The 12,545-nt window shown below is 28.6% G+C and overlaps 1 protein-coding gene and 1 non-coding gene across 4 annotated transcripts in view; one reads left to right on the forward strand and one right to left on the reverse strand.

Moving 5' to 3' along the window:
* LOC149054191 (uncharacterized) overlaps nucleotides 1-12,545 on the reverse strand; it is a 282,722-nt gene that overhangs the window by 128,484 nt on the left and 141,693 nt on the right. For all 3 annotated transcript variants that reach the window (XM_089230532.1, XM_089230533.1, XM_089230531.1), the window contains exon 4: nucleotides 2,401-2,568. In XM_089230532.1, the coding sequence (XP_089086658.1) occupies nucleotides 2,401-2,568 (168 nt within the window). The remainder of the gene's footprint in view (nucleotides 1-2,400; nucleotides 2,569-12,545) is intronic.
* TRNAK-CUU (transfer RNA lysine (anticodon CUU)) lies at nucleotides 8,098-8,170 on the forward strand. Its single transcript has one exon. It is a non-coding gene; the product is annotated as a tRNA-Lys (tRNA).

A 12,545-nucleotide genomic window follows, 5' to 3' on the forward strand; every position in this document is an offset into this window, starting at 1 on the left:
TAAATTTAATTTCGTAAATTATTGTACCAATTGCGTTTCAGTCGCTTTAAATGATTAATAGTATAAATTATACGAAAAATCCCTAAGAACGATTTAATTTATTTATTTACCTATATCATAATATATGCATAGTTTACTCTTCTTATAAAAATAATATTCATCATTTATATTCATTAAATTTGATGTTGGATTTCTGGTTTACAAGTTAATAACTATACTAATATAATTTGGGGTTGGTTATCTTATCAGCAGCTATCAACATTAATGTTTAGTCGAATAAAAGATACTGAATTTAATATTTTGTTTATAAAATGTATCTTCAATGAGTTTTCTCTCCATAAAATCTTTATGTTTAGGAATTCTGGCGTCACAGGTCACCTACTTTTGTAAAAGGGGTGTGTTTGAGAGGGTTCAGTATACATGCACATACATTTGGCAATATCGTGAATTATGAGTTTTTGTCCAAGAGTGGGGCTAAATCACCGCTGCCGCCGTCACCAGGGTGGGATGGAAACTATTAAATTACGCATGGGCTAAGGATTCGAAGGGGGTGCGTTAAGGGGGTAGGGGGAGCAAGGTTGTTGGGCGCCAAAACCAAAACTTTCCCCAAATTTATTTATCGTTCCCCCGGCAGTTGTTTTCGAGCTATACGTATTTATTGTTTGTGTATGTGTGCTAGAGAGAAGGGAAAAGTGGAGTAGAATTTACTCGTAATCAAACGCACCGGGTGCACTGGAGAGGTATACAGTTCGAAATAAAAATAACATATATCAAAGTATCCCCAGAAGTCGTAAAAAAAACTCGTAATTTCCAAATACTGATAATGTCACAAAATTTATATTAAGTTGATGAAAATATAGGCATCATATAAATTGTGTATACCTATACTAAAAATAAAAAATTATGTATGAATTTCAATCGCAAAGTGATAAAAAAAAATGAACGTTTTAAACTCGCCCATGAAAATGTCATGTTACATGATTCAAATAGTATGAATAAAATATCAACTTAGGTAATATTCTAGATTATATCACTTTAGCTATAAAAAACATGTCATTACTTGATTCCGCTATTAATTTATCGTATTAAATAAATACAATAAATTTCAGAAATATACTAATAATTCTTATGGCTCAGATATTTATTCATTTTTATATAAATACGATTAAATTAAAAACACCATATTTTTATTTTTTTATTTTTTTAACACTCGGTGCTAAAAATGCGTACAATGTACATCATTCATTTAAACTATAACTTTCTAATTTGTGAGTTTCATTTTAATATAATTGTTTAGATATCTAATACGATTAAAACATATTGTAACGCGTTTTACTTTTACAGAACCAGAAACATTATAAATAGGGCTAGGATTTATATACATTTGCGTGTTTTTTCCTCGAGTCCAAATTGATTGGTTGTCAGATTTGTCCACGATTTGGCTTATTCACGTATAAATGGGACCAATTTTTTTTTTGTATATTTTGAACATAATGCATATAATTGCCTATTCACAGATTTTTTAGAATTTAATATTTTTTAACTTACATTTTTTAATTTTTATAAGTTATTGTTATGTTAGGTTAGGTTAGGTTATTTTCGTAAATATATAGCATAAATACTACCTATTTTATCTTAGGTCGGATAATATCCGTTTGTTACCTTATCGTTGATCGGACGACTGGTAGAATTACATACGCATTGTTATACAATGAGACAGCACAGAATAATTGTATTAGTACGACGTCGTGTGTTGCGTAAATATGCGGACGTTTATACTTAATAATTTGAATGGTTTTAATAACAGTGTCCAGTATGCCAAAAGTTCAAAGTGAAATTGCCAAGTTTTGTCTAACTAAACTAATATTTAATATTTTAATGTAATAATATGAGCTAATAGTAATAAGTAATAATAATAAATTATGAATTATAATAAATAATAATAAAAATTTATTTTTGCGTATTTTGGTAAATAAAATGCATATTTTACAATTTGTTATTCCATATAAATCCTAGCCCTAATTATAAATATATTTGGGCAACAAAGAGTTATTCTTATTAGTCTACTATTACTGTTTATTTACAGAACAAGCATACTATACGATAACACAAAAGCTGTAATAAAATTGTTGTTTTATTTTTCATCACTTGTTAGTTTTTCTTTTAAATCATATTTCCTTATATATATATATATATAACGTCCGATTTGACAAATGGAATAATTTATAATATAAGAGTACCAACAGAATTTCGCAGTCACAAAGTGAACATTTTCTACTTATATAATATTATAATAATACGATTATACAAATCTTTCTATGGAGTTAGGAGTTATTTTCATTAATATTTAATTTTTAAATGGTTAAAATATTTGATAAGTCAATAAAATATTCACATTACCTGTGTCAGACTCATTGACGGGCATGCCTATGCTATTTGAGTTGTCGTTGACTAGAAAAGTCTCAGCTGTGGTATTAGCCGTAAAAGTTTGTGGTGATAGCGTGAGATCGTGACCGTTGTCCGAATCGAAAAGCTCGAAACCAGGTGAATCTGTGCTTTGACCATCACCTGTAAAAACATGAACATTATTTAAGAAAACATAACCCAAATACAATAATATTCTTTTTTTCAGATCTAATAATTAAATAATTAAATAAATTTGATAAATACTATAGGAATTGATAGAACAGTCTTAGTGTACTTTGTTTTTGAGTTAACATAAAGTAAACTTTTTTCCTATATTACTTATTTAAAAAAATTAAATACCCTTAAAATTATTAACTATAAATTACATTTTAATACTAAAATTGTTTCAAACTAATATGCAGACACAGGCCATCAAACTTTGAGTTAATATACGAAGTTTGGGTTTGTGCATACTTAGTGAGATTGGGTATCAATAAAACTGTTGTGCATAGATTTCCCAACATATTGAAGTTTGTAAGTGTATAATTGTATTTATAATGTATTTGTGCAACTAATGACTTGACCTTGAAAACAAACAAGTTTCCATGAATATTGTGTGTTAAATGTTAATGATGGAATAATCTGCAATCTGCAAATTGTTCTGCCTATAATAGATTTATTCTTATAAGTTTATACCATATAATACTATACAGTATAGTGCACCAAACAATAAATAATATTGTACATTGTACATAAATACATTAAATCTATATTTTTATTTTACATTTTGAAAAATATGGCTGCCGTGTAAAACAAATACACAAATTATATTTAATATACCATCTATATTGTACCAAGTCGTAATGGAATTGTTGTAGGTGCGAGTGTGTGTGTAACATTAACAAACATTTGTCGCGGTGAAAACATTTAATTTAGATGGTAATCCCAACTACGTTTGGTTTTGATATTCTGCCAAAAGTTTTTGCCGAGAGACACAATTGTCTTCCGAGCGAAATAATTGCGATGAGTGAGTGTATGATTCTGCAGCGACATTTCAGAAACTGCGCGCCTTTACATTCGCCTAGGAACCACTCTCTGTGTGGTGTATATTATATTACTATACATACGCCGCAGTCTTTGTAATATAATTATAATAACAATCAACATATTTTAACATCACGGAGTATTATTTTATAATAAAATATTATGTTTTTATTGCAGCAGAATTCTATGTAGGTATTATAGCTAGGTACCTAACAAATACGAATTCCAGCGACCCTGTGCTATGCATTAAAACGCTCATAAATCCTGTGCAGTCGGGTTATTGGCATTGAAGGCGTATCAGCCATTATGTATAATAATACAATGTGTATAGTAATAATAAATAATATAATACCTATAATATATATTTATATATTATAATATAACCCTACACGCGTATACATATGAACACTGTTTTAGGGGGGGGGGGGAGTGAGAGGACTGAGAGGAGGGAGTGTCGTGTGAAGAGTTGAGACACGCTATTCTTATCTTCTTGTTTTTCATATAAAATTTCCATTCACGCGCATATTATGTATATTATATATATATATTCCTCGCGCGCACCGACAATAATCTATAAATAATATTATATTTAGTTATGTATCTACTGTGTACACATATAAGTATATGATATATATATATACATATATACTGCATATATGCAAGGTTTACTAGCTATGCATATTCATATCCAGGATACGAAAAAACCTATACCGTGAAATTGCTGACAGTCGAAAACATCCGACCGCGGTCTCTACAAAGGGATGCTGATCATTCGGCAGCCATGTTATTATAATGATATATATTTTACGGAAAACGAATTCTGTTTTTCGGGGAGGTTTTTTTTCCATTAATCAGAAAACTGCAGTGTTTCCAGTATTAAATATACCTATAATAGGTACCAATTCTTTATCGTGTCGGACGGACGTTACAAGTCGTTCGGAGATTGTTTTTACTACGCACGGACGCGCGCGTAGAGACTCTGAAATTTGCGGTTCACAAAAACCTAAGCGTTCGTATATGCGCGCAATTTTGACGGAATTACTTCGCGTGTCAACCGTGAATAATATAAAAAAAACCCTGCAGCGCAACTTTCCCACCACCCATATTTCGCCACTATGTCGGGGGTTCACACGTGCAATAATAACGGTAATAACACGACAACAGTGAGGATATGAGGGGGTGGTAAACCCCGCGACTGGTGCCAAAATGGGCAATATAGTTTCGGAGAGGGGTACTGCAAAGGAAATCCGGCAATGTAATAATATCTCGCGAAATATTATTTGAAATGTGAAGGCAAAAAAAATGTCATAGAAATGGGCGAAATAAATGGATTTTTGTGAAATAATAAAAAATAATAATATTACGTGCTGTATTTACGGAAATGTTTTGTGTACACGGCTCTAAACTGTAAACCAATGAGGGTCGAGTGAATAACCGTCCGAGATTTGAATAGGCATACACACGGTTTACGTGATTCTTTATTAAAATACTTTATGAGCAGTTTTATTTTTAATTGTGTTTACGTTTGAAACGGTTGACATGAATTAATTAGTTGTAATAATAGCCACAACCATTGTAATATATATATAATATTATTGTGGTGGCTTGGAATTGTTCGCCAATAGTCAATTGTAGTTTTCGATGAATAATAAATTAATTAAAAGCAAAAAGAGTAACTACAATGTTATTAAAATTGTTATAATTTTTGCAAAAAAAAAATATCTGTAAATATGATATTTGTTTTTAATGTTTACATTGCATATACCAGCTCGATTGTTTTTTCATGCATCGAAATTATTATAGTTGAAAATTTTATTTAAAAATCAGTAAAATACGGTTCAGACAAAATTAAAATTATATAAAATTTTCATTAAAATAGTTATTAAACGGTAACTCTAATGAATAAGGTTTATTACATTTTTCCTATATGTGATATCTAAAATGTAAAACAACTAAATTTAAAATAGATTATTAATTTAAATATTTTTACATAGTTCATACCTCAATAAATAAAAGAATTACGAGTAAAGCAGAGAAATGTTAAATTATTAAAAATCTTCCTTATTAGTATAATAATTTAATGTAGTATTACAAGAAAAATAAATCCCAAGATATTAAATTAATTTATTTGTGGATATTAGTAAAAAGTATTTTATTATTTTAATTGAAAATATTAAAAAATGTTTTCTTTGAAAATTCAATTCGTTGAATAATGAAATTAAAAATAAATAAGGGATTTTTTTTATTTTATAAATTGTATACTAAAATAAATCCTTAGTCGAAGTAAGTAATTGTTTTTAAAAATCCACTGTGAGCTGTGAGAACTATTAAAGTACTTAGAGCAACTAAACGGGTATACGTACTTTGTAGGTACGACAACTCCAGGATTTGAAACTAGTAATATAACTTGGAAAATTTGAATTTTATTTTATTTATTATTTTAAGATAATCTAAGTATTATATTGTGCAAATTTATTCCATACATATTTATGCAGCATTTTCTTTGTGCTTATACTAAATTTTAAGTTTTTTTCCACATATATTTTCTTGTTACTTATATGGAAATCAACAACATTAAAATTAAAAATTAATATTTTTACTATTTTAAAGTAATTTTACCGTTAATATTTGATTTAATATAATCTAGTTATTACATTTTTGGTTTTTATTGACTACATTGTTATTAGATTCTATAATTTATAAGTAAAAAGTATACATGTAGGCACCATACAATAATATTATAAAATACTAACCTATTTTAAATAAGTATTTAAAAATAAATTTTTAAGTATGACCCATTTAATGTATTTTGTGTGTTTATTGTTAAATGTAGATATATTTGATAGTTTTGATGGACCATAGTGATGAATAGGTACTACATTTATTTCACTTTTTCGAAATTCTGTATAATTTTATATTAGATACCATGCTTATTGTAATAAGTAATAACAAGTGCATAAATGTACAATAGTAATTTTGATTTTATGATTGTTCGAGTTATAATGGTATATGTAATCCAACATCATACTTAATAAAACCACTTTAATTATTATTAGTATTATTCTTTTGTTTTGTTTTTTAGTCACGATATTTTATTGCAATCATTATTTAAATATAAAACCATTAACAAAAGAATTCTCGTCAGAATCCCATAAAAAGAAAATACATACGCGTCTCATACCAATAAGGATGTATCCTTTTCAGCACACGCCTTAACCTGCTGATACTACACACATAGGTACCTATACCTAAATCTAAGCCACTGTTATTATAATATTTTATATACCCCGTGACGTTTACATCCTTCCTATTCACCCGCTTCCAGTTCCTGTCGTTGTTATTAAAAATAATAATAATAATAATAATGGCTGTTATGTTTTCAAAAATTAAATCCTGATTAAGTGATAATGTTACAACAAGTACAACAGTACACCAATTTCATTTAAGCCAGCCACCACGAATGAGACCTGTTTTTACATATTTATTTTATCATGACATCATTAAAATATCCACTTTGTGCGTATAGTACATAATATTATTATTATTATTACGTATTTATACGTGGTTATTTTTGATATTATTAATATTATTTTACGGTAAAAAAATGTCCATGATATATCATTGGTTTTATTGTCCAGAACAACTTTTGTCTGAGACATTTTTAAAATATTGTTCACTACTTCCGGTGGGGCTCAGTGAAAAAAATATACAGCTCGGCGCCACATACACATGAACGTTCTCCTCGCTTTTTCCTTCTCCTCACTCGGCCCACTTCATCACTTTCTTGAAAACACGTCGTAACCACATCTCACCGTCAAAAATACTATGTTCGACTGTATGCTGTGTGTTTAAGTGCATATCACAAAACACACATTGGAATTTAATGTCATGGTGTATAGGTGGGAATACAACATTACCGAATACCATAAATATATACCTACTTTTATTATTTATGAACTTACAAATTATATTAAATACTTAGCATATATCTTTCTATTTCAAAATCTGTGCATTATATTTTTGTGGATTAGATGATAAAAATTATTTTTTTAACAATAAAAATTGTAAAGTTATAACAAATAATTTAAAAAATGTCATTAAACATTTTTGTTTTTCATAATAATAATATTAGATTACCTATACGAGTTCCATTGGAATAAAACGTCATTAAAATTTTGTTTCCGACGTTTCCAATTTAGATAGATATATTTTTATCGCCATTATTAAACTTAAAACGTAGTAATTAAAAAAAAAAAAAAATAATAATAATAATTTTACATTTTCATTTTTAATAATTAAACTACCAATTTAATCACAATTAAGGTACCTACTAGCTAGGGACCTACTGTAAATGATAAACTTTAAAATTAAATACAAATTATATTGTATTATAAAAGTATAATTATACATGGTAGATTTAAGAGTTTAGGGTAAACTCGTAATTAATATTTCACCTTAAAGTAAATTTAGTAAAGTAATCACGAGTTGTATAATAACACATACACCCCAAATGTTAATTAAAAAAACAACAGGTTTTTGACTAATGTTTGGTTATCGGAGCCAGACAGAGCTCCCTATACCGTTCTGGCGTTCTAACTTTACTTTATCTACGTACTAAATAACATTGGTCCATTTTACTTCTCAACTGCCCGGCTAGCTCAGTCGGTAGAGCACGAGACTCTTAATCTCGGGGTCGTGGGTTCGAGCCCCACGTTGGGCGATAATGATTTTTTTGTTTTTTTTTCACGAATATTTTTTCACCTTTAGGTATTAATAAATTCTAAAAACATTCGCTATTTGAACACTGGTTCATATACTACGGACGAGAATAAATTCAAGATAGATCGATAAAACTGATTTAAACGGATACGCTTTTATACGAGAAAAAAACATCCCTTTAGAAAATAATAATTACGTCGTCGTCGTCGTCTTCGGACGAAATCACATTTACGCTCCGGTACTCTATAAGAAAAGGGATCGGTACGCGAGCGTAAGAACTCTATATACCCATAAAATATACATTATATATATATATATATATATATATATATATATATATAATATATAAAGAGGCAATAGCTTTTTACATTACACGCATATATATATTTTTATGTTCAGCTTAATAAAATAATAATAATAATATAATACTCTTTTTGATCATTCGCGATCGGGTTTTCTGCGAACAACATTCATCCCGTGTCATGTGTTCTGCGGTGGTAGGAGGCTTAAAATATAATATACCATATATTTTTTATTATATTATTATTATTATTATTATTACCGAGAATAGGTCACTGTAGTGTAAAATAATAACAGTGTGTGTGCGTCCGGGCGACTAAGACGATTGAAAAAAGAGATCGGTTTCTTCGTTTGTTAGTTTACCTTATATAATATTATTGTATACATTTCATATACGCGCACGCAGTACCTACGCACTGGAAGAGAGGGATCGACGCCACTCTGTACGAGCGTAGACCGATTTCATACCTATACAATATAATATAGACATTCATTTTTATATTTGGGCGCGCGAGTAGGATAAATTCATCGGTATTGTGAAGTGAGAGAATAATAATAATATTAATATCGTGTCTCAGAAAAAAATAAAAACACGGCCGTAATTCATATTTTTTTGGTCTGTTTTATTTAATATTATTTTCTAGTTAGAGATATTATTAGCTAAGTATTCGTGTTAAAGGATCGACGACGTCATACTGTCTATGTTGCAGCTCCCAAGAACTGCACGCGCCACCGAATCGTTATATTTTAGTAAGTTGTTCGTATAACAAACACGCAATAGTAATTAGAATAATATCCAGTGGCGAAACTAGGTTTAAACTCTGGAGGAGTAGAGGGCTATACCCCGCCATACCTTAAGCTTGGGCTTGGGATTATTCAGAACTGCCCAATATATATTAATTGTATACGTTGGCGGGTTAAACAAATTTACTTTTCGCTATATTAGGTCACAGTATTCACATTCGTCTTTTACACAGGTTTTATATTTATTCAGTATCATACTATTTCTGTTTCAATATTTGCGAATTTGTTAATAGTTACTCTTATTTTCAGAGTAAATATAATTTGTAATGTATTTGTCTACATGGTATTTACAAATGTTAGATTTGAAAATCGGGGTTATAACATTGAAATTGTATGATATACCTATATTCATTTTTCCATAATACCATTACAATAATAATAATAAATAATAACGCAAATAATGTTTATTTTTTTATATACTAAAAATATGCAAAAATATCGGTGGCTAATGACTATCCATATATTTGAACCCTTATAACCAAAGTTAGAAAATAATATGATAAAAATAATAAATTTAATAAAGAAATTGTATCATTACAACATAAAATTATATTATGTATCATAATCATCGAGCAATATTCAATAACGACTACGACGACGACTGCAGTCACGGTCAACGAAACACATATTTTAATAATATTATTAGATATCTTATTACGATGTCATGAAATAGCTGTGGTCCGTATAAGTATAAAGTTCAGTGCAGTGTGCCATTGTTATATTATATTTGTACATAATAATAATAATAATATATGGACTACGGTTTCGATTAATGAAGCGGGTTGTATATATATATATATGTATCATGCATGTATGTATGTATATAAATATATTATATTATTATATGCAGTACGTATCAGGGTGTCTCTGATTGATGAATGGATTCCGAACCCACTATCGGCGGCACCGGCGCGTGTATAATAATAACAATAATAATATTACAACATCAAATCGAAATTTATTGGCTTATATAATATATAATATTATTATTATATACCTTGCAGCACGCTTATTGTATCTCGTGCAAAGGATAATAATATTAAAGCAGGTATATAATATACTGTAATGTGTTTATGTGTATGTACAGTACATACAAACATATATTCATAATATTATATTATTGTTCCTAAGCCATTTATACTCAAGTATATAGAGTAGAATATAGTACAGTAGTACACACAAACACACATTTATATATATATAATATTGTGTTTGCGCAGAGAGGCAATGAGAAGATTTGTATATATTATTATATTTCGGACGAAACGCCGACGCTGTGGCGTGTATCGGCGGAGTGTTAAATTTCGTAACATAAATCATGAAATTTATGGCTTCCTCTTCTTTCGACGATCAGTTAAACTATACTAAATTCGTGTTGTACAATATTATTATAATTCGACTGCTATATTCATTACACATTTGCGTGTGCGCGCATGTAAAGGGCGAAATTATGTAAAGTTGAAAGTAAAATTTTTAGTAATTATCTATAAATTATTGGGAAACAAAAAATAATTAGTTAAAAAGCGAATGTTTACGCTAAACTAATTTTGACTAAATCGATTCTATTGCTAAGTTGGTTGAAATTCAAAGATGAATTATCATAGATACTTAAAATTGTATTAAGATCCCTACTAATAAAATGAAAAATAAATTACTTTTATAGTAATATAAATATTAAATACGAGTACATGATAAAATATACTTGATAATATACTAGGCTGACAAACTGTCTTCTGCGCAGAATCGATTTTCGTATTAGTAGGTAATACGAGTATACTAATATCATATTGAATTTATTCAAATTTAACACAACTATAACTGCGACTTATACCTACTCATTGACCAGGTGGCAGGTACACTCGACACCTACATCCGAACTACATAATATAGCGGTTACCTACCTATTTATTTTCCTATTTTTTTTATTAACCACTCTATTGAAATCGTTTGAAAATTACTACTGAATCTCGATTAACACACTATAATAATGTTTGACAATTTTAATACGCACACAATATTTAGTCCAGCTTTGGCGCAGCTATATTTTCTCGAATATATATATTAATTTGTATCGTTTTGTACAACTTATCGTGGGTTAATGGCATCCACATATGGTACGTCGCATTAAGTGATTTTAATTTTTAAAGCTATCTCGTATTTTTTTACCAGAAACAAATATTCGTTCATTTTATTCATTATTCATACTAATATTCTTTTAGAGCTATATTATATATAATATGGTTTATCGCTAAAAAAAAAATCAGTACATTGCACGAAATACTGGTTGGATTTGTCTCGTTTCTACAATTAATATATTTAAGGTATAGGTACTAGTAATTTTACTTAATTTATCAACCAATAATATCGAAATTGAATCCTTGATTAAAACGGAATCGTAATTTTTCTACATAGATCCCTTCTGAAATTTCAAATACACGTAATATGGCTATACATACGTAATAATATACATATGATATGTATATAGGCTTATTAAAAATATTGTGTATATACATATACTATTATATTATACGGCACGTTATTTCTCAGTCATAATATTAAAAATAACAACCGATTTTATAACGCACCATATAACGACGTGTATATAATATTATTATATAGTACCAACGCATTTATTTTTTAATTGCGCGTTTGTTTCGCCGTATACATATATTAATGCCCTATAATACCAACTTACCTATATAATAATATGGTGTTGTGTAGGTACATTATATGAAATTATGTATATGATAATATTTTATTTGATGGACACGGGGTCGTTATATTATATTATTATATAATAGTGTTTTTACGTCCAAACGCCATTTGTGGACGCAAAGTTTGAGTGGTATGGGTGTATACAGTATACAGTATACACACATATATATACTTAACACACACACATTAATACATCATATATATATATATATATATATATATATATATATATATATATATATATATATATAAATCACGTGTATACGCATCATACTATCATATTATGTACCACACGTGGTACAGCGCATATTATTTAACACACATCTATAATACAATAATTATACCTATATAGTAAATATATATATATATATATATATATACACATATATTGTATATAATATGTTTATAGTACTGCGAGGTTAGAGATGGTTGAGTAATTAATTACAGTTTATACCGAGTTTTTTTGAATGCTCGGCTGCATATTATATATTCACTAATAAGGTTTTAAAAACAAAAGATGAAAGACATTATATTCACGGCGGTAGCCAGTCGCTCCT

The sequence above is a fragment of the Diuraphis noxia genome, unplaced genomic scaffold (assembly GCF_037042655.1).
Source record: "Diuraphis noxia isolate RWA-SAM2 unplaced genomic scaffold, SU_Dnox_SAM2 contig0009, whole genome shotgun sequence".
Taxonomy (NCBI): domain Eukaryota; kingdom Metazoa; phylum Arthropoda; class Insecta; order Hemiptera; family Aphididae; genus Diuraphis; species Diuraphis noxia.